Source organism: Muscardinus avellanarius (assembly GCF_963383645.1).
Source record: "Muscardinus avellanarius genome assembly, chromosome: 15".
In the NCBI taxonomy this organism is placed as follows: domain Eukaryota; kingdom Metazoa; phylum Chordata; class Mammalia; order Rodentia; family Gliridae; genus Muscardinus; species Muscardinus avellanarius.
Genome location: NC_137801.1, coordinates 77,710,150 through 77,733,419, shown reverse-complemented (window position 1 = coordinate 77,733,419; position 23,270 = coordinate 77,710,150). Strand labels below are relative to the sequence as shown.

The window sequence follows — 23,270 nt, the reverse complement described above, 5'->3', positions numbered from 1 at the left end:
AACTGGATGGGTTTGGGGGAGGATGTGGTACTAGCATCTAATGGGAAGAGGCTAAGTACAGGATGACCTCCTCCCGTAACAATCATCATATTGAAAATGCCAGTAATGATGTGGTTGAGGAGGAAAAGTGGATGGTTAGGGAAGACAGGATGTTGGCGGGGCAGGATTTATAAACTCACTTAAGGATACTGATTGTTAATTTACAGTGAGACTATTTGTCATGGTTTTGTTTTTCTCTAGCCACCGTTTGACCGCACATGTATGCAGCCTTAGAATCTTAGAAAATTAGATTTAACCAAGTTGCGGTTTTGCCATGTGGGTAGTTTGAGGTGAGAGAGAGCTAAAGTTGTATGTATACTCATCAACCATGGATTAAATTGGGTAAATTAGAATATGAGGATCTGAGGCATCAAAGAAGGAAGAAACAATGTTCTTTTAAGTAAAAAGATGTTCCTAATCATCAGCCAAGTTTGGAAACATGTAATTTAAAAAACCTAAAAAAATTTTTAATGGCTATTTTGACTTTTTTGGAGAAACCTGTTTTGCATCCAGGTTCACAGCTCTTGAGTAAGTTGATGAGAGCGCTGGATGTGTCATTGCCTGGGAATAGCCAACCTGTTAGCTTTGCTTTCAGATTTGCTTCTCTGTAGGTTTCCCACTTTGCCTCTTCTCACAGGTCTTTTGTTTTTCCCCTCAGGGCACCTTTCACAGCCAACAGGCATTGGACTATGGCACCAACCTTGTTGGAGGAACCACTCCCGGGAAAGGAGGCAAGACGCATCTGGGCTTACCCGTGTTTAATACTGTGAAGGAGGTAACTGATGATACCGAGTGGGGCAGGAAAAGAAAAGCGGAGGAAGAGTGAGCCTTCTTTGGGCATTTGTGCCCCTTTTGGAAGGTTCATTTGCTATCTGAACATCCAGTAACCTAGAGAAATTTGAATTGTAAAAAAAAAATTTGAATTGAACAAAAGTGTCACTTTGCTCATAAGTATGAATCCTCTATTAAGGGAAGAAGACCTGTGGCCTAGTAGTTAGTACAGATGTCAGCAGCCGCTGTGTGGCGGGCACCATGCTGGTTCTTCATGCACACTGCCCCTGTCAGGCCTCACCACAACCCCGAGGAAGCTGCCGATATCCCCACAATAAAGCCAAGGAGAGGAGCAGTGCAAAGATGGCAGGCTTCAGTGGGCTCATAGTAAAAATACTGTGTCCTGTGGGAGCAAACTGAACCGTAGAGTCAGACTGACAAATCACAGGGTTCTACTTTCTTCTGTAAATTGCTGATTTCTTAGTAATACTTTGAAAGAGATTTTTGAATTAAACTTTAGATCTTTGTTACAAAACTAGTATGTGCTTCTTGTAAAATTCAGATGCTATAAAGTTGAAGTTATTGTAGTGTTTTGCATATCTCAGATTTTGCCTCTTTAGAGAGCTAACTTAAGCCCAGTGTATATTCTCCCATTCTATTTTATATGAATTTATATAAAACAATAGGTCTTTTATAAAGAAACTATAGCACAGATTCTTAGGTTATTTATTTAAAAAAATCTAAGAAATAACCTTAGTAATTAGAATTGATATGTAGATCAATCCTAAATGTACCTCTCTCCTTAAGATGCTTTAAAGATACATTAAAGTATTCCATTTTTTAAAGTACATATTTACAAGAACTAGTCTCTGTTTTGAATACTAAGCACAATGAAGTTAATTTATATTCTTAGTCCCTAAAATGTAGGTTAAAAAAATCCTTCAAATTTAGATGTTTCATTTTTACTTTAAACCTAGAAATAAAGGTGTGCTATAGCCGGGCGTGGTGGCGCACGCTTGTAATCCCCACGCTTGGGAGGCGGAGACAGGAGGATCGCGCAGGTTCGAAGCCAGCCGCGCTGGCTTAAGAGACCCTGTTTCCAAATAAAATATAAAATAGGTAAATAGGTCTGGGTGTATAGCCCGGAGGTAGAAGGGTTTCCCGGAACCCCCGTACCACCAAAAAAAAAAAAAAAAAAAAGGTGTACTGTATATATGTATTTGTGTTTTAAGGATGCTGAATTTTAAAAAAGCAGTTTCAGTCATGTTCTCTAGAGGAATCACTTCGTCTTTTTTCCTTAAGCTGTTAAATAGTTGTTAAATCCTCCCCTTATTGTGGCTGACTTTATGACCTCAAAACATAGACAGCAAGTAGTTTTTCAGATTCTCTCTAGGCAGGCTGTTTTTTCGTCATGGTTGCTTTTTTTTTTTTTTTAAGGAAGTTTTGTTGCCATAGTGAGTGACACAAATATACTTAGCATTTGGATAATTCTATAAGTTCTTGGACAGATATTGTACTTCTCACCTCTTTAGCTCTTACTGGGAGCTTTCTGAATGAGTAGGAATACTACCTTTCTTCCATTATGACTTCCCGGCACATGGTACCTGTCACAGTCTAGCTTCTGACGGTATTTGGAGCCCTAAGAGTAGAAGCATGGGGTTTACTTTTCAACAAATGATCTGACTTATTTGGTTTGAACCTAGGTTTTCTTTCTTTCTTTTTTTATTCATCTCCCTTTATCATCATCTTGAACAGAGTTTTAAAAAAATTACATTTAAGTCCTAGCATCATTGATGGATGATTTGTCAGTGTCTGTTGACCTTGTTTTTCTGCTGCTATCAAGAAAGTGCTTTTTATTAGGGCCTAGTAGACAAAGTCTTTCTGTCCCTGGGAATGTGAGAAGTCGTTAAGATGCTTCTCAGAGATACAGACTTCTACTTCTGCCCCTTCCTCTAGTTGTGCCCATGTGTTCTGTAGCTTAATTCATATACATTTTAAAATCCATGGCACAACCTTCCAAAAGGTTTTGATTTCTATTTTGATTAAGTGACATTTTTAACATGTACGGAAAGACAGCCTGATGTAATGGAAATGAATCGTTACTTTGGAGTCAGATATCCCTAGGATCAAATCTTGGCTCTGCCACTTCCTAGCTATGTGACCTTGTGCAGTTATTTACTATATCTTGGCCTGAGCATCTTAATTTGTAAAATGCAGATACTAAGATTCAGGATTATGGCAAAGCCTTAATGAGATCTGCATAGAGCCCCTCCCAGGGCCTGTCATAGGAGGGTGCTGCTGCTCTTGGAGAGTCAGAGGACAGCGACAGCCTCCGTCTCCAGGGAGCTTCCCTAATAGTAGAAGGCTTGGTCACAGACAGCGGGGTAGAAGGACATTTTGGTATTGATATATGTAATATATAGAAAGGATGTGAAGACCAAATGCGTGGACCAGGCTTGTGTCCATGGAGAGAACAGTGTCAAATTGATGATCTCCCAGTGCTTTGCATTGTGAAGGGTCATGACATTAAAACTTATGCTAATTTGACCCACATTTTTATTCTTTGGCCATTTATACATGGCCATTTTTGTTTGATTTTTAAATTTCTAATAAGTATATATTCAGAGTAAGAAATATCAGGTGAGAAAACTTTGTTTCTTCTGATAATATTCTTAATATACATATGTGTGTATACACACACACACACACACACACACACACACACACACACACACACACATTTTTTGGTGGTGGTACTGGGGATTGAACTCAGGGGCATTCTACCTCTGAGCTATACCTCCAGCCCTATTTTATTCATTCATTCATTTATTTATTTATTTATTTATTATTTATTTATTTATTTATTTTTGGTGGTACTGGGGTTCCTGGAAACCCTTCTACCTCTGGGCTACACTCCCAGACCTATTTTTATATTTTTTATTTGGAAACAGGGTCTCTTAAGCCAGTGAGGCTGGCTTCGAATCTTCACGATCCTCCTGTCTCTGCCTCCCAAGTGCGGGGATTACAAGCGTGCGCCGCCATGCCCGGCATTATTTTTATTTTTTAAACAGGGTCTTGTTAGGTTGATGAGAATATTGCTGCTTGCTGAGGCTGTCCTTGAATCTGTGATCCCCCTCTCTCAGTCTCCCAAGTATTGAAATTACTCCCAATTACTGAAATTAGGTTTGCATCACTGTGCCTGGCTATAATATATTTTTATTTATTTATTTATTTTTATTTTTTAATTTTTTTGGTGGTACTGGGGTTCCTGGAAACCCTTCCTCTGGGTAAACTCCCAGACCTATTTTTATATTTTTTTAAATTTGGAAACAGGGTCTCTAAGCCAGCGAGGCTGGCTTCGAACCTGCACAATCCTCCTGTCTCCGCCTCCCAAGCGTGGGGATTACAAGTGTGTGCCACCACGCCTGGCTATAATATATTTTTAAACAGATGTTTGTGAGTCAAGTGTGAGGCCTAGGGGCTCACCAGCCCAAGTCCTTCTCTGGGGAGGTGCAGAGGCTTTGGTGCTGAATAGGTGGTATACGTCCTTGGTTGTGGAGTCTGGAGTAAAACAATAAAACTGAGCATGGCCACAGGGCTGAGGGGACAAACGCAGTCAAGCAGTGCTTCCCCGTGTGCTAACACACATTCGTTTGAGGGAGTGACAGTTCACAGAACTTTTCACTCCAGAGTGGTGTTCAGAGGGGGCAGAGAAGAGCGCATTTGACTGTGCTTTTTTCTGGCTGTGTGATGAACTGGAAAGTGGGAGAAATGAGGCACCCTGTATTGTCTCCTGGTGTTCTTTCCTGACCCCTGGACATTAATAACATCATGATGTTGAATGTTTCTTCAAGTGTTTATGCCTTGACCAATCATGAAGTGCTTTATGGTTAATGTTTCAGGCCAAGGAACAGACAGGAGCGACAGCATCTGTCATTTACGTCCCTCCTCCTTTTGCCGCTGCGGCTATTGATGAGGCTGTCGATGCAGAAATGCCCCTGGTTGTGTGTATTACTGAAGGCATCCCACAGCAGGACATGGTACGGGTCAAGCACAAACTGCTGCGCCAGGGGAAGACGAGGCTCATCGGGCCCAACTGCCCTGGAGTCATCAATGTGAGTGCAAAAAATAAAAAGAAGCCAGATTAGGCCTCTCACAAAGACAGATAGCTTTGAGTTAGTCCAAGTGTATTTGTGTGTACGACCTATGAGTTGTAATATTTTCTTTTTTTTAACTTATGAAATTATGATTTACTTTTAGCCTGGAGAGTGCAAAATTGGCATCATGCCTGGCCACATTCATAAGAAAGGAAGAATTGGTGAGTATGTCTGTTACTTTTTTTTTTTTTTTTTTTGTGGTACTGGGGTTCCTGGAAGCCCTTCTACCTCTGGGCTATACTCCCAGACCTATTTTATTTTTGGAAACAGGGTCTCTTAAGCCAGTGCGGCTGGCTTTGAACCTGCGCCATCCTCCTGTCTATGTCTCCCAAGTGCGGGGATTACAAGCGTGCGCCACCACACCCGGCTGTCTGTTACTTTTTTATAGATTAAAATAATAAAAAACAAATTTTTCCCAAATTTTCAACTCACAAACAGAATTTGTGATTTACAAATCAAAATAATAATAATAATAATAATAATAATAATAATTATTATTATTATTATTATTATTTACTTTTTGTAGTACTGGGAATTGAACCCAGGGGCATTATACCTCCAAGCTATACCCCCAACCCTATTTTTCATTCTTTATTTATTTTTATTTATTTATTTTTTCGGGTGTGGGGATGGAACCCAGGGGCATTCAGCCTCCGAGCTACACCCCCTGCTCTATTTTTTATTCTTTATTTTGAAACAGTGTCTCACTGCGTTGCAGATGGCCTCACTAAGTAGCTGAGGCTGTCTGTGAACCACACTACTCCGGTCTCAGCTTCCCGAATGCTGAGATTATAAGCGTGCGCCACCACGCCCGGCTTTCATTATTTTGAAACAGGGTCTCACTGAGTTGTGGAGGGCCTCACTAAGTAGCTGAGGCTGGCCATGAACCTGCCATCCTCCTGTCTCAGTCTCCCAAGTACTGGGATTACTGGGCTACCATGCTCTGCTATACAAATCAAAATTATTTTAATTAAACTGTAGTAGAATTTATTAGAGAAGTTTTATAGTGAATCAGTTCTGTATCTTGAATATAATAAGTTTGCTTGAGAAATAATTACACTTCCATAGAATCGGTAAAAATTGGGGTTGGGAGTATTAAGGATTCTTTTCCCACTAAGCACTATGGATAATTTCATGTGTTTACCTGTAAAGTAACTTCATGTTATTTCTATTTAGCGTTCTGTGGTTTTATTAGTTTGTTTATCCGTTCTCTGATAATGACCATTTGAGTTACTTTTAGTTTTGAGCCTTATGAATGAGGCAAAGATGAGCATTTGTGTATAGACTTTTTTATGGTATTTTCTCCTAAGGAAAATACTGAAAAATGTTCAACTTTTTAAGAAATTGCCAAAGAATTCTAGGATATGACTATCATTTTATATTCTCCCTATCAACAGAAAAAAGTTCTGGTTGCTCTGCATCTTCACAAACATGGAGCATTTTGTTAGTTTTTTCCTAGTTAGCCATTCTATTAACAGTGAAATGGAATCACATTGTGATTTTGAGTGTCCTTGCTAATTAATGCTGTACAGCACTTTCTCATTTATAGATTATTCATTTATCTTCTTTTGTGAAGTACCACTTCAGGTTTTCACCCCTTATTTTTTAAGTTGTCTTTTTATTGTTGATTTTGGGGGGTATAAATCTACTGATATTAATCTTCTGTCAGAGATAAACATTGTGGATATTTTTATTGTTAGTCTTTCTATGTCCTGCCTGCGAATGACTTTGCTGTCTTGGATATCACAAACTTTCTCAAAATGTTTTGGGAAAATTGTTATGCTGCTTGGTTACTTCCTTAAGGAAATGGCCAAATTGACATTTCAAAGTTAGCCTCATTATGTTCTTTTTAGACTCCATAAGCAATTCTCACTGAGCCATACTCTTTCTCCGCCAATAATAGATGATTACGATATATCTTCTCTCTATGTAAGCCATGACTATTAATACTGAATAAGAAAATTTATTATAGTGGTTTAATATGATTGTGTAGTCTGCAGAACTGGGGTAAAGGTCATGACTTTTTGTTTATTACTAAAGTCTCCTATTGCTGTCAGCCCTGCTGCCAGGAGGATACTTGATAAGTTCACTCAGAGAGGTTACAGGGAGCTCTGTCGGCCGCTGGAGTCCCCTGGGCCTGATCCACATAGTCCTCGATTCTCTTATACATATTTGAATATTCTTTACACTCGTTGGTTGTCTTTGAATGGGTGCTGCCAATACTTCATAGTATCTGTGATAACACTAAGGGGAAGAAAGTGCCTTTAAGTCACGGAAGGCATTCGTTGTTCTCTTCATGCTCCTCAGTATTTGAAAACCTCAAGAGGAAGAGGAACTGGTCATGATGTATATCGTCATACTATGTTTTATGGTAACATTGGGGCTAATAGTGAAGGAAGTTGATTCTACACAATTTGTATGGTTTCATATTGTGGTAGGTAAGATATAACTATATTAAGGGTAGTAAAAACATTGAGGAGGTTTAGAGGAAGCACTCTCATCTCATTTCTGTTTGGGGTATTTAAGCTTTTGATAGGAACCTCAAAGAATGTTTAGAATTTCCATCAGATGGTAGAGGCCAGGTGTTTCATTTTAAGCAAGACAAAAATGAAAAGGTAGGAAAGCATGAGGTATATAGTTGAGGGATAATCCAGTTCTTTGGAGTAGGAAAATAGTGGGAAACAAGGTTGGCTGGGGTGTGGGCACAGAATTCCGTATGAAGTAAGCTTCTGTCGAGGAGTGACCTAGCTGACACTGTCTGATGAGTTAGGTACTGTCTAGGAGTGACCAAGAGACTTTCTTTCAATTTAACTGGTTGATACTGAGAATCTGAAGTTATGTGTGCCTGAATTCGTAGTCGAAGGTATATGTTTATGTTCAGACACTTGTTGATGTACAATGACAGCGGTCACACAACACTTTGCTTAAGAATGTGAACATGCTTCACTGAAACAGAAGTAGCTGATGATTATGGATTTTGTCTCAGTCTGGTTAGAATTCTATTTGTCCTTGTAGGGGGATTATACTGTTAGGAAAGTGTCTTCTGGTTTTTAAACTGTGCTCCAAAGCAGAATCTTAAAGCAAACCATCAACATGCAGAAAATGTTCACATTACAGAATCAATGCTCTGATCGAAGCTTATATAAAGTTTTGTGTTTATTTAACAATTTTTAAAATTTAGTATGTTCTGACAGCTAAAGTTATTTAGTCGTTTCTCAACCTGCTCAAACTTGGGAATCCAAATTTGTACCTTTCGTTGGAAAGTATTGCATAGATTGTGGCATGGGGTAAATCACCTTCTAGAAGCTCAGCCGAGCATAGTGCGCTATAAGAGAAGACACGTAGCTGCCACTGCACCTGCTCTCCTTCTCCCTACACACACCTTGTCCACATGTAAAGTTAGGTGTGTTCACCTCAGGCTCATTGTATAAACCAAATTAAGTGGGAGACTTGATGAATACAGAGGGATCTTGCCTATATATTGTTTGAAAATTCTTGGAAAGTACTTTAGGATTGCTAGATAAGATGAAGTTGCTTTTGATGGTTGAAAGGTTGGGATACCTAAAGTCAGTGTGTTATGCTCCACCACTCAAAGTACGATTGTGTCTGCCAACTTCTTATTGATGTTACTATTTCCTTCATAAAGATTCTCAGAAGAGGTCAATTGACTTTTTCTTGCTTTTTGTAGTCATTAAGTAACCTTAACTAATAATGTGCTTTCTTTTTTGCCTAATTTAAAAAGCTTCTTGTTTTAGCTGGGGGTGGTGGCACACACTTGTAATCCCAGTACTTAGGAGGCAGAAATGGGAGGATTGCAAGTTCAAGGACAGCTTCAGCAAGGAGTGAGAGTCTCGTCAACCTAGTGAGACCTTGTTTCAAAATAAAAATAAAATAGGGCTGGGGGTGTAGCTAAGAGTTAGAATGCCCCTGGGGTCAAACCTCAATTTAACTGAGGCCTTTTTTCCCTTATATCATCATTTGAAAATATTGTTGACGGGGTGAAAAATCATGGAATGAACCTGTGCTAACTACTCAGAGTATTTGTAATTTAGTTTACCATGCAATAGTCTGTCATACAAACACTATCTAATATTCTTGAATTCTCTTCCTTTTAAGGCATTGTGTCCAGATCTGGCACCCTGACTTACGAAGCAGTTCACCAAACAACACAAGTTGGATTGGGACAGTCTTTGTGTGTTGGTGAGGAAATTTTGCTTAAATTGTTTTATCAGAACATATTATCTTTACTGAATTAATATAGTAATAGTCATCGGTTTAATTTTTTATTTTGTTTTTGTGGTACTGGGGATTGAACCTAGGGGAGCTGTACTACTGAGCCCTACTCTCAGCCTTTTTTATTCTTTAAGACAGGGTCGCCCAGGTGGCCTTGAACTTGGATCCTCCTGCCTCTTGAACCTATAAGAAATTTTGATGTTATTATATAAAGATATATTGAATTTTATTTGCTCAAGATTAAAGTTCTTCTGTAATTTTTCAAGATTCATGGTTTGATTTTTAGATTAAGAAACAAATGTCCTGGGGGTGTGTGTGACTCCTGGATAGCCTTCGTGCTGGGAGGAAATAGTTCCTTGTGTTAGGAATTTTGTTATAATCAGGTCCAGTGCTTCAGAGTTACTGAATTCTTTGCCATTCACTGTTTCATTCTTCAGGCCACCCTCTGGGTTCCTCTGTGCTGTCATAGCACATTAGGCGGAAAGTCAAGGTTGAGGAGGGTTAAGTTCCCTCGTACCTTTTTGCCGTATCATACTGCCTTCCACTTTAAAAAGTAGAAATTCCACCACATCCATACATTTTAAAATAACTTCAGTCTTTTTAGCCAAAAACCAGGCCAGTTTTTCATTTTTATAAATATTTCTTCAAAGTCTTAGAATACATTTAAAATGTCTTTCAAAAACATCTTTCATATGATGGAAAATTATAAAATATAACCCTGGAATATTTTTAATACTCTCTGAATCCATAAATTTAAATTGAAAACATAAATGGAAGCCTTTCTTCTTCCAAAGCATCATCTTAGGCACAAGATAATTTAGTGTGATGGAAACAAGAACAGGTTTTGAAACAGACTTCTCAATTCCGTCTTCCCAAGCTACAGTTTTTAATTTGTGGATGGAGAGTAATGAAGCCCTTCTCACAGATAGGTTGGGGAATGAGCAAATGACAGATCTAACGTGCTCCATATAAGGCCCACGATTTGACACAGTGTTGGCATGTAATGCTAATTCCTTTTCTGAACTTTATTTTGGAGATTGATTGAAAAGTAAAAAATCAGCCCTACCCCTGGAGACCCTGCCCATTCTTAGATGCCTTGCGCGTGTGGTACAGCCTGCTGTGGGCTTTGTCCTCATTCACTCAATCTAAAGGAAGAGGGCCAGGGAACCCTCTGGCCTGCTCCCTGACACTGAGTTTTAAAACTTGAGTGCTTTCTCTGTAGCCGGCTTTATCATATCTCCAGTCATGTGTGTGTGTGTGTGTGTGTGTTACTAGAGATTGAACCTAGGGACAGTCTACATCTGAGCTACATCCACAGCCCTGTTTCCTTTTTTATTTGAAGCAGGGTCTCGCTAGGTTGCTGACAGTCTCACGAAGTTCCTGAGGCTGTTTTTGAAATTGCGATCCTTCTGTCTCAGCCTCCCAAGAACTGGAATTACAAGTGTGCACCACCATGCCTGGCGTGTTCACTTTTTTCTTATGGCCTAACATCAACTTGCAACACAAACACATTTTCTTAAAATGCTCATTTCTAAAGAGTTATCTTGGAATCATTTTGTGTGAAAGCAGCAGCTTTGTCAAGGAATGATAACAGAAAGAGGGTCATTTTTGTGCAGATCAAGTATCAACCACCATTGGCATTCATATAATATTACAAATAGATAAATTTAGCATTTTGTAGTTTTTCAATGTTATATACGAGAGTGATGATACATTTAAAAGGATTAGCAAGAAGGGGCAGACAAAGGAAGAAACCCGTTGGAACATCTCTTGACCTATGTTCCATGGTTCGTCCTTACATTTTCAACTGATCCTGATATGCTTTGACCTTTCCAGGCATTGGAGGCGATCCCTTTAATGGAACAGACTTTATTGACTGCCTTGAAATCTTCCTGAATGATTCAGCCACAGAAGGCATCATATTGATTGGTGAAATTGGTGGTAATGCAGAAGAAAATGCTGCAGAATTTTTGAAGCAACATAATTCAGTAAGTTTGGGTTTAGAAGAATGCAGACCTTTGCTTCTGAATAGTATCAGGGAGGGGCTTCTTAGAGAAGTTATTTTCAGTTTTTCAAAGGTTAGATTTTCAAAAAAAAACATGAAAGAACCAGACTTTCCTCAGTGGGGCCTTCTGTACTGGACACTCAGCAAATGCTGGCTTCTCTGTTTGGGTTAATTCTTCTCCCCATTCCACAGTGCCAGTGTTCTATTCTCTTCTCTGAAACCTCCTCCCCAGGCACCGCCCCATTTTGTGGTAGGTAAGCCGACCCCCTCATGAGGGAGAATGTTCAGGCTGTCAGCCCAAAAGCCCCTGCTTGACTCGCTGACTGAGTTTTCTCCCGTGCTTGGTGTTCTTTCTCGAGGTTGCAGGGGAAATAAATGTTCTTTGTCTTCCTCAGGGCTGACCTTCCAAGATGCTATCTTATCCTGCCTCTACCTCCCTCTTCCCTTCAGAGTTCAAGTAGAAATGCGTTGCTATCCACGTCCTGTTAAGGCTTTCCTTGGCTAGCCTCTGCCTCCGAGTTAAACGCGTAAGGGAGGAGTGTGGAGCTGTCTCCTGATTTCCTGTGGCTGAAGGGAATCAAGCTCTTGGAGGGTGAAGCGGAGGGTGGAGGAGAGGGAGCAGGTGCAGCTCCACCGGCGACCGGGAGCTCTGGCCCTTGCTGCGTCCCAGGGCTGTGGGGGAAGCATGCACCTGATTTCCAGGGTTTCTCTGACTGCTAATGAATAAGGGGAAAGTGTCTTTGGGAGGCCAGGCAAGACAGCTACAAACTTTCTCTTAATGCTTATGAAAAAATTGAGGACTTAATGAACTAAATGCCACAGATAAATGACGAATACTGGAGTGTTAAAGGAACCAATCGTGTCACCTACAGGCTGGATTTTAAGAGGCTATTTTGAGTATATTTGATTTTCTTCTCTGATTTTATGTCCTAACTTTAATGTGTGACTTAGTTTCCTCTCACCTCTGAATCTTCCTTGTAACTTGTCCTTCACTCCCTAATCCCCAGAAATCTGGCTCCTGTTCACCACTGAGGACCAATGTGACCTTGGAATGTGTCTTAGTTTGCTGAGAAGCACTACTTGGCTGTGAGCGTGCAGCGAGTCAGTAGCGGGCAGCAAAGCAGAGCCAGCTTGTAGCGAGCTCTCTCACGGGCCTCGCGCTGCTGTCGAATCTCCTTCCTCTCCTGACCTTGTTTCTGCAGAGGGCCCCAGCGGCCTCCATTCATTCTCCGTTCTCTCCGTGAGGTCCTTTTGGTTCTTCTCTTGGAATTCCTCCCTCCATCCTTTCCTGATTATTCTCTATGCTAGTTCCTTAGATGTGAATGATTATTATAAAATCAGCATCACATTTTATGCAGTTCCCATGGCAGAAACCTCAGGATCTTATTTTCCCTCAGCCTATTTCCAGCACTGACTCGGCTCTGCCTCTGAGACCTCATGTACATCTAGATCAGCGCCCCGCTGCAGTTTCTGCCCTGCTCTGGTTTGTATCTGCGTCTTGCCTCTCTTGGGCCATCTCCAGAGCGCCTTTCCTGATTACTCTTTCTGCCATTCACCCCTTCCCTCCCAGGCCATCCTGCTCAGCTGCCCTTCTGAAACATACTTCACTGCCTTCTGTCCCTGATTAAAACCAGACAGTGTTCTTCATTACATGCTGAGCAAAGGCCAGATTTAGCATGGTATCCAGCCCCCGCCTAGTGCCCTAACCCCCTTCCCAGGTCCCTGTCCCAACCGACATGCCAGTGCTCATTCTCACCTGCCTTTGCTGGTGCCTTTGCAAGGTCTGCTTAATGTCTGACTCGCGGTCTGGAATTCACAAAGCAAACCTGATGAATCAAGTAAAGCACCTGACAGTATTTGTGGGTAATGATGAAATGTGAGCTTTCCTATGAATATTAAAATTTTTAGAAATCTTCTGTCTGCCATCATGAACTTAACAACCCCCTTTCCCCACTGAAAAGGTTTGTCGGTGGTTTAGCGGTAGTTCTGATAACTGATCTATTGAGACTGAATGTCAGCATTTAGATCTGTATGCGTCCGCCTTACTCACGATGCATTCCAGAATCGTTGTGGGCAGAGGAGCCATTCAGATTGTAAGGCAGAGTGATGGATTTCAGAAAAGCAAAGAGCAAAGAGTTAATTGCTGTAGCTTCATATTAAAACATTGTATCTCACCTTTAAGAAATTACTACTGTAAAAGATTTGTGTAGCATTAAATACGAATATCCATAATTATCTGTAAGACAATTAAAATAACTCCCTTTTCCAACTAAATATCTGTAAGACAGATTTTCTTTTTATAATTTGGCTAAAATAACATTGCAACAGGTTGAATGCGCAAACAGATATCATTTGTTGTTTATTAAGTTAAACAGTCAAGAGTTGCAAAAATAAGTTGCAAAATGCCACTCTTCTTACTCAGAATGTTTTATAATATCATTTTAAAGGTTTTTTAAGCCAGGCATGATGGCACATGTTTGTAACCCCAGAACTTGGGAGGATGAGACAGGAGGATTGTGGGTTTGCAGCCAGCATCAGCTACTTAGGTCCTCCGAAACTTAGACCCTGTTTTAAAATAAAGAATAAAAAATAGGGCTGGGGTATAGCTTGGAGGTAGAATGCCCCTGGACTCAATCCCCAGTACCACAAAATAAGAGTTTTGTTTTTTTAATGGATTGACAATTATTTATAAAATTGCTCAGTTTTTAATTTTCGAGACAGTAAATGCCATGAGATATAATCTTTATAGAATAGATACTTCAGAATCTAGTGTAGCTATCTACTTAGAGGTTGCATATTAGAAAGGATTTTTGTTACTTATATAAACCAAAGCTTTTTGAGATACTCAGTAATTTTCGTAAATGTAAAGGGATCCATAGACCAAATAATTTGAGAATTGCCGGTGTAGGGGAAGATGATAGTGTTTAAATGAAGGTTCTCAGATCCTATGCCTCTCTTGCACCTGGGTCCCTGGTTACCTCTGGACTCTTAGGAACATGGTGTCATCATTCACTATGAAACATGACCACATATTCGTGTATAGCTGTGTGTGCTCTCTTTTGACTGGTTGGTACATAAACATATCATATTCTTTCTTCAGTTATGTCCAGAGCACAGAAATTCTTACATTTTCCACAAGTGTTTTTTTTTTTAAACCTCAATCTAGTATAGGGATATTTGTTTATATAGAGTTTGCACATCAGCATAGATTTTTGTTGAATAAAACTAATTCTGATCTTCCTTCTTAGAGACTATAGAGTTTGACAGTGGAAGGGCCGTCAGTCCAGCTCAGCCATGCTTCACGATGAGGCTGCAGATGCCTGGAGAAGTGGTGCGAGAGCATCACTTTCATGGGCCTGAGTCGCAGGTCCTTTCAGTAGACTTCCCCACCTCTTCTTTTTCTTGTAGCATGTTTATTTAGGATGAACTAGTAATGAATTGAGACACAAGCAGGTTGAAGTAAAACAATCTCAGCTTGGGTCTTCATTCATTATTATTGCAAGTCATATAACATACATTTTCAGGTGTGTATTTTGGTTTTCAAATGAAAGATCTACATGTGTTTATGTGAAAACAACTTGTGTTAGTGAGTTGTTAATATTCAGCAGATAAAAAGACTTGCTCAGGATTGTTTTCCTGAGTTTGTATGCAAAGTTGAGTTCTTTCTAAGGAGATGCGGTAGTTTCAGTCATAGTTTGTTATTTGTGTTTGTTTTCTTAGGTTGAATGATGACTTTTCCCATGCTCAGATCACTTACCGTTTACCAGAAGAGTCATGGAGCTCCAGTCCAGTTTCGATTGACTCCTTCATTAGACTGTTTATCACTTTCTCTCTAGGGTCCAAATGCTAAGCCTGTAGTGTCCTTCATTGCTGGTTTAACCGCTCCCCCTGGCCGGAGGATGGGTCATGCTGGGGCAATTATTGCTGGAGGAAAAGGTGGAGCTAAAGAGAAGATCTCTGCCCTCCAGAGCGCAGGAGTTGTGGTCAGCATGTCTCCTGCCCAGCTGGGAACCACCATGTACAAGGTGAGTGCTAGCAGTGGCCCAGGCGTCCTGGAGTTCTGGTCTTCTCAGGGTGGAGCCACATCCGGGTGCTGGGATGCCAGTGCGGCTTCCGGGTGGGAGGAGCGACTTTTTAACCATTTGCTTTGGTTTTCTTTTTCTAATAGGATATTCTAAATCTGTTGTCTTCATACTTTCTTTGCAGTTATTTTTCAAGGGCTCTTCATCTTTATTTTTATCATGGTCATCTTGGCTTAAATGCAAAATATAACCCCCAAAACCCTACTTCTCAAACACAGTGAAAAGATGCAAATGGTATTCCCAAAAGGGAACAGTGTTCAGAAAGAATTCAAAACTCTTGACTTGGTGTAATCCTATTTGTCCTTGCATTAGGGATAATAAAATGGACCCCTTGTTTTATTGAATTTTTGCATACTCTGTCTTTAGAAATGTAATATTGTGTTACAGTGTTTGAGAGAACTCTGGGTGGTTATTAAAGTGTGTGAAGAATTTAAAATTTTTTTTTTTTTTTTTTTTTTTTTTTTAATTTGGAGGTGAGGGAGAAGGAAAAAAGCAAATGCTTAATTTCACATTGCACATGTGTGTTGCCGTTTTGCTCCAGTAAGTGGCAGCAGGCATCTACATATTTGGTCCTATTCTAACTGTTACAGTCTAGAAAAATATGATTTTCAGTATTGTTTCCTTAAACAAGACTTTTATTTAAGGTGTTTGTTTCAAGTATTTCTAAGGTTCTTGACATTTTGTTCAAATATTGAATATGTGTTTAGCTTTATTCTCTGAGAAAGGAAGCAAACCTGTTTCCATTGCCTTCTTCAAGGGCCTTTTGGGGTCAGATACAGAGTTACAGATTTGGATAAACAGTGAAGTTTGTCAACTCTTAATAATAACACCGCAGTGAAAACACAAGTGTTGTGTAATGTCTCCCTCTCAGCCCCTGGGTTTGGGAGATGTAATGTTGACGCTCCGCATCTAGCCTAGTGAGATTCAGGCTGACATACTCTAATTTGAAAGCGGTTATTTTGTATTCAAGTACCCTTATCCTGGTACATTTTGCTTCTATAATTTGGTTATTCAAAGATTCTAAAGATGACAGATCTAAGAATTATTTTGAACCTGAATGTAATTTGGGTCTTTTGTCTTCTTATCATCTCTCTCTTCTTTCTCTCTCCTATTTCTGAAGGAATTTGAAAAGAAGAAGATGCTATGAAACTAAAAAAAAAAACAAGCAGAACTGTCCCCAAGACTGGACTGAATCATGCTGGGCATGGGAGCCAGCGCAGTTCACCTCTCTTGTCCACGATCGGCAGCCTGTGTGCCTTGGCACTGGTCTTTCAGTACAGTGGAGAGCCAAAGCAAGGTTTAGAATGTCCTCAATTGAGATATTTTCACTTATATATCACAGTCAATAAATCTGCCATTTGATTTGAATATGGTTTTGAAGATTTATTATTCTAATGCGGGTCATGGGGAGAATAGGAGAAATGGAATGGGGTGTGTGTGTGTGTGTGTGTGTGTGTGTGTGTGTGTGTGTGTTTGATGGGCTCTGTAGAGAATACTGTAACAAACTTGAGAGAATGAGGCTGTAATACAGTTACAACAAACACCTCATTTGTATAATTATTATAGACATATAGACGTCTCCTGAATTCTAGTTTTCTATTGTTATACGCAATAGTCTCCATCCTGCAGAGTAGTTTAGAGGTAGAGATATATGGGTAGGGTCTCAAGCATGTAGTAAAGCAGCTCAGTTGTCCTCAGCACCTCCACCACCATCACTGTCATCACCATCATCATCAGGATTGCAGGCAGAAGCTCTTCTGTGCTTTAGTTTCTGCCATATTGGGAAACTTAACACCTGGTGGACAAAGGGAGGACCTTCACTAATGCCATGCTTCTCTTTGTTTTGCAGAGGGCCATTCTCTTCCCCTTCCAGAGGCTCCATTCTATGCTCAAGAGTTTGGGTATTCACTGCAAGAAAGTAGAAAGCTGTTAGCCATCCACTTTGTGTTTAAAAAGGACAAGAAGCAATTCTAATGGGTAATTGTCACCCAACAAATTAGACAGGGAAACTTACCTTCCGGATAGGGAGACACACAAAATATTCTCCTACTGTGTAACTGTCCTAAGGAAGCAAACGAGCTTCCAAGCATAGTATGAGAGGGAGGCCCCTGCAGGAAGGCAGCCTGGGGAGCCTCCCTGAGGAGGGGACCCAAGCTCTGAGAAGGCAGCAGGCCTATGTGCGGGGAGAGGAGCACCCGGCGAGGGAGCAGCCCTGTCATGCAGGGAAGACGAAGGAGGAGCACTGGGTGCCCTGGGAGGAGTGAGGGGAGGTTGGGGAAACCTATTGTGAGCCCCCACGTGACCACACCTGGGCTGCTGCTGAGGGCTCCAAGAGCTGGAATCGAGAGGATCCACAGGCCAAGAGATTCCACCTGGGTCTGGGGACACACAGTGATCGATTTTGAAGTTGAGTACACTTTAATTCCTGTTGGTAGCTGCTTCCTCATCTTAAAAATGGGGAAAATGACCCTCACCCCACAGGGTCCTAGGTAGAATATATGCTATGGAGTGTGTGTGTGTGCATGCATCCGTGTGTGTGTGCGCGCGCACGTGCACACCGGTGTCATCACATGGTAGGCTTGGAATTTATAAGTTCTTGAACTTGTCACTGGCCGGGGAGGAAAATACTTCATCTCTTTCTGTCACTTCTAACTCAAGGTCTGTCTAAGGCAGACGTCCTTTTGTCTAACTCACTGGGGCTTCGTAACAGTGACACAGTGCAGATGAGGGGCGGGTGACCTGTCTTAACTCGGGAAGATGTAACAGCATACCATAAACTGGGTGGCTTAGGTAACACATTTATTTCTCACAGTTCTGGAGTCTGGGAAGCACAAGATCAGGATGCTGTGGGACCAGGCCCTTCCCTGGTTCACAGAGGCTATCTTGTGTCCTTAGATGGTAAAAAGAGCTCTCTAGCTTTCTGGTCTCTTATAAGGGTACTTCTTTATGATGGATCTAACCTTAGGACTTAAATACACCCTAAAGGTCCCACTTCTAAATACTATCACAAAGCTGAGCGTGGTGGCACACACTTGTAATCCCACCATTTGGGAGGCTGAGACAATAGGATTGTGGTTTGTGGACAGCCTCAGCTACTTAGGCCCTTTGCAACTCAGTGAGACTGTTTCAAAATAAAGAATAATAAAAAAAAAATAGGGCTGGGAATATAGCTCGGAGGTAGACAGCCCCTGAGTTCCATCCCCAGTACTACAAAAAAATAAAATAAAAATAAGTAAATACCATCACATTGTGATTAGAATGCCAACAAATGAATTTTGGGAGGACAAACATTCAGCCCATTGCATTACCTTCCAGACGCTCAACCTCTGTCTAGTGTTATACCCCAACAACAATTCTCCATTCCCAACTGAGTGTCCTGTGCTTCAATTTAATTCTCTGGCAGGTGTCTGACACAGGGCATTCTCATAGGTGAAACATTCTGTAATTGGCGACAGAAGCCATTACCACCTTTAGACCTGAATTGACAAGGGGTGGGACCTATTCCTGAAGCTGGTAAGACCCGTGCTGTGTGCAAGCCCCTGGCGGCCGCTGTGGCCTTGCACAGAGATACACAAGCAAAGACTTGACAAGGAGGGGATGAGGGGAATGAGGGACCTGACCTCACACCTCCTCTCCCAACACAGAACTGATGATCTCAGCTGGAAGACAGAGAGTGGGTAAGCGCAGGGAGGTCATGGGTAAGCGCAGGGAGGTCATGGGTAAGCGCAGGGAGGTCATGCCAGAGAGGTCTCCCGGGGCACAAGAATGGTGAAGAAGGTGGAGAGGGGTCGCTGGGGGCCAATTAAAAGGTTGCAATTTCACTTCTTTGACTCACCCTTTGCAGGACAGTAGCATGTCCCCCTTTGGGGAGAAACTGTCAAGTCCTGTGAGGGATAAGCATAGGGCATGTTTGGAGCTGTATCTGATGCCTCTAGGGAAATGCATGGTAGAATGTTGCAGGATGCCCTATACTAAGGGCTTTTCCCCAGTGGAGGTGTGGTGAGTTACCTTTTGGTGTATTCTTGGAGGTGTTAAAAGATAAAAGGGAGCCGGCGTGGTGGTGCATGCTTATAATTCCAGTACTTGGGAGGCTGAGACAGGAGGATCGCACAGGTTCGAAGCCAGCCTCAGCTACTTAGGCTCTCAGCGACCTAGTGAGATCCAGTCTTCAAATAAAATATAAAATAGGTCTGGGAATGTAGCCTGGAGGTAGAAAGCCTCTGGGTTCCACCCAGTACTGCTAAAAGAAAAAAGATAAAAATAACTAAAAGATAAAAGGGCATTTGTAGGGGAGAATAGCAGACTATTAGGCTTCTTGAGGGTCCTATAAGAGACGTGAGGATAGGACTCTTCAAGGGGGTAGGATTGACAGCTGCAGACACAGATATTGGGGCCCAGGTAGGTGAGGGGCCTGGGACCTAAAAGGTGCTGGGCAGGAGGCCAGCCAGTGCCATACTTTAGAGAGTCCAGAATTCATACTCTGTAATTTCCCAGAGTCCTGGTGGTAACAGTGTAGTTGCAATTTGCTTGACTCCAGGCTGCTCTCTGGCTGCTTTTTCAAAGTAGTCCTGACTTCCTGCAACAAGGAACATTTTCCCCAGAGCACAGTGGTAGAATGGGACTTATACCTGAGGCTTACAGTCAGGTAGCACTGGCCAAAAATACAATTTAAAAAAAAAATTTTTTTGCAGGTCTGGGGATGGAACCCGGACATTTGACCTCCGAGCTACACCCCCTGCCCTATTTTTTAATCTTTATTTTGAAACAGGGTCTCACTAAGTTGCAGAGGGCCTAAGTAGCTGAGGCTGTCTACAAACCACGATCCTCCGGTCTCAGCCTCCCGAATGCTGGGATTACAAGTGTGTGCCACCACGCCCGGCTTACAGTTTTTTTTTTTTAACAGTCTCCAGATGGTTCCTTTTTGTCACTTATTTCCTGAATAACATAGAGGGTCAGTGACAGAGAAAACCAAGATTGACAGTATCGATTTTTTTTAGCCAAGATTCATAAAGATAAAGCCTAAAATCATGATTGGATTGGCAGCAAAGCTGAAATTTGAATGGAGGGCACCTCACCTGGCTCCTGGACTTGTGTGTCATTTGGTGATGGATATGAGGAGGTTGTAAGAGCCAGAACTGCTCATCACAAAGGGACAGAGGTGATGGAGAAAAGCTTAGCATAGTCAGCATCTTCAGGGATATGGGGAGTCACAGAAAAGAGTTATAAAAACAGTGAAGTATGCATGTGACTCACCCTTTTGGAATTTTACACATCCTAGAAGTAGAACAGTTCTCCCCCCCCCACCCCCACTGGGAGAAGGCACAGTTAGAGTCTGGCCATGAGCTGGAGTAAGGCTAGAGGGCTGAGCAGGAGTCAGGACTTTGCCTTTTGCTTTTGTGGCTCAGAACTCGACTCTTCTCACTAATGAGCTGACCACACACAATTGAGAAGGACGATTTAAGGGGGTTGAGGCAGCTTTAGGAAAGTCCACTAGAAAAGGAACTGCAGTTCCATATCAATTTCATTTTATCATGAATTCCATTAAGACTCTACGGGGGCGAGCATCTCTGATGTCAGCTCTATCCGATCTGGACTGAGATTTGAAATTGTTCCTGATCAAAGCCTGGTTTAGGTATGCTGTAACCTAAGGGGAAGTTGAACTGACAATGTGAAAGTTAGTGCTCATGCCTTTTATTCACACACAGGAGTTCCAGCTTTAATAAATTTTTAGTTCATTCGTATTCTGATATGGAAAGAAAGGCATCTTCTGAGCGGCTGAATTAATGATGTTTCAATATTTGAGAACCTTAATTTTGACACTGAGGGTTGAAGTGTCCTTTGAAATAGGATTTGGTTGGTGCTGTGGAAATTCCTAGCAGCTGGGGAAGGTTAAGCAGTGTTTCAGGGACAAGTGTGTTCTTCTCAACATGGCACCTGCAGGTGACGGTTTTCCAGAAGGGTAAGAAGGTGCTGAATCCAAGAAAGTGTTCCATGGAAGAAAAAGGCACCCCCAAACACCATCCAAGACTGGTACTAGGGTTGGCCAAGGCCTGTATGTTCCCTGTCTTATGTTGGCCACCTCATCTGCTTAAAATCCATCTTCTTACAATCTAACCCTTTTCTATACTTCAACCTTAATGCTTACTCCCCCCCACCCTCATTCTTTGTACACCATCTTCCTCTAAGCTATTAAGGGATGAAGCTTGGTGTTTGACCTCCTCCATTCCAAATTGTGTTCCTCGTGGGGTTCAGCTGGGTCCTGTCATTTATTGTTCCTATGCATGTCTCATGCCTCCCATTGCAGACTTTCTGAAGGGCACAGCTTGCATTTTATTTCTCTGGGTGTCTCCTGGTTTCATGCCCTACAACTACTTGATGGTCAATAAATATTAGAGGAAAATGGTACTTTTTTGTCCCAACTCTGTAGGACTCAAAGGAATTGTTTTATGCACAGAGTTCGGAAATAAAAAGCCAAAACCCCAGAAAAATCGTTTCCTTTTGCATTCTTCATTTTGATGATGTCTCTAAGGTATGGTTTTCCAGATTCTTTATGCCTCTAATATACTCCAAATTACCTTATATTTCTGTTTTATCTCTTAGATAGGAGGTGACATGTAAGGATACAAGGGCCCCGGTCACCTAAAGTCATATACCAAAGCCTGTTGGAGTAATCTCTAAAACAAATCACACTAGAACCTTTTTATTAAAGGCTTCTACCTTGTACCACATAATTATATCACATAAAGTTAATTCACACTGGAAGAAATCACCAGGAATTCTGGGTGTGTTGGATGTAATTTGGCCAGCTGGGATAGTTGTGATTCAGAGGATTCTGAATCCACAATATGTTATTTTGATCTAGACACTACACAGAGGTCATCGAACAGATGGCCATTTGTGATGCTAGGGTATTCTGGGAGAGGAGGTAAGGAAGAAAACAGCAGATCTTAAGTGCTTCAAATTCTGTGTCCAACTAATTTAAACCTATAAACTCTCCAGCTTACCCCCTTGCAGGGACATTCAAAGTCAATCTGTTGAACCATCAGCCTGAACTCAAATTAGCCTATGCTTTACTTTGTGTGGTAGATAATGACAATCATTGAGGATGTGTCACCCTCTAAAAGCATTTTCTTAGAAAATGAGTGCTGACCCGACATTTTCCCTCTTCTCTGTTGGAGCCACTAGTTATCTGAGTTACTTCAGGGCTGTTTGTTACTCAGAATTTGCTCCTGGGAATCCAGTGTTCATCGCCATCGCCAAATCCTGCTCTCAGCCTTCTTTTCTGGAAAAGCCCAACACCGCACTCAGAGAAACCTACCTGTAGAAGTTCTGTCCCTTCCTTCCTTTTTCCTCATAGGCTCTAGCTCCACATACAAAATCAAGCTAACTAGTTACTAAGTATACCTAAAATGTCTTAAGAGGAAGGCCAGCCTCAAGGTGAAATGCATGCGCGCGCGTGGACACACACGCACACACACACACACACACACACACACACACACATTGCAAAGATGCAGCGAGCAGAATAATAATGAATATCATGCTCACTATCTACAGGATAGCCTTGTGAGGTAAATGTTTCTATAGGCTTCCATACTCTCTGGGATGCCATTAACTGTAATGACCAGATTGTTAGCCTCGACCAACAAAGGAGCCCTAAAGTCTTCTTGTACTCAGAAATTGTGAGACAGAAATGAGATGCTTAATCCCATAAGACCAACATTTGTATCTAACTCATAGTTGTATCCCCACTCTAGTTAAATACTTAGTGTGTAGTAGGAGTGAGATATTTTTCATGTCATGCCCATAGCTTACTAAGTGCTCTGTAACTTTCAGTGGAAGGAAGATACATTTTAGAATTAGCCTGATATATGATCATGACTGCTCACTACTGTCTTACTCAGGATGCTCTGAATGGGAGGGTGTTTAGAAGGAGGTGTAAGTGTTAATTAGGTAGTTTTATGGGAGGCTACCATGAGACTG

The 23,270-nt window shown here is 41.4% G+C and overlaps 1 protein-coding gene across 1 annotated transcript in view; it reads left to right on the top strand.

Annotated features, from left to right (window-relative positions):
• The window catches only part of SUCLG1 (succinate-CoA ligase GDP/ADP-forming subunit alpha), a gene marked incomplete at its 5' end in the record, with an annotated part of 29,704 nt that extends 13,178 nt beyond the window's left edge, over positions 1-16,526 (top strand). The window contains 7 exons of the mRNA XM_080711581.1: positions 698-814; positions 4,713-4,925; positions 5,071-5,128; positions 9,084-9,167; positions 11,037-11,188; positions 15,042-15,230; positions 16,408-16,526. Coding sequence (XP_080567707.1) covers positions 698-814; positions 4,713-4,925; positions 5,071-5,128; positions 9,084-9,167; positions 11,037-11,188; positions 15,042-15,230; positions 16,408-16,434 — 840 coding nt within the window. The 3' untranslated portion in view covers positions 16,435-16,526. The remainder of the gene's footprint in view (positions 1-697; positions 815-4,712; positions 4,926-5,070; positions 5,129-9,083; positions 9,168-11,036; positions 11,189-15,041; positions 15,231-16,407) is intronic.
• Positions 16,527-23,270: the final 6,744 nt, after the last annotated feature.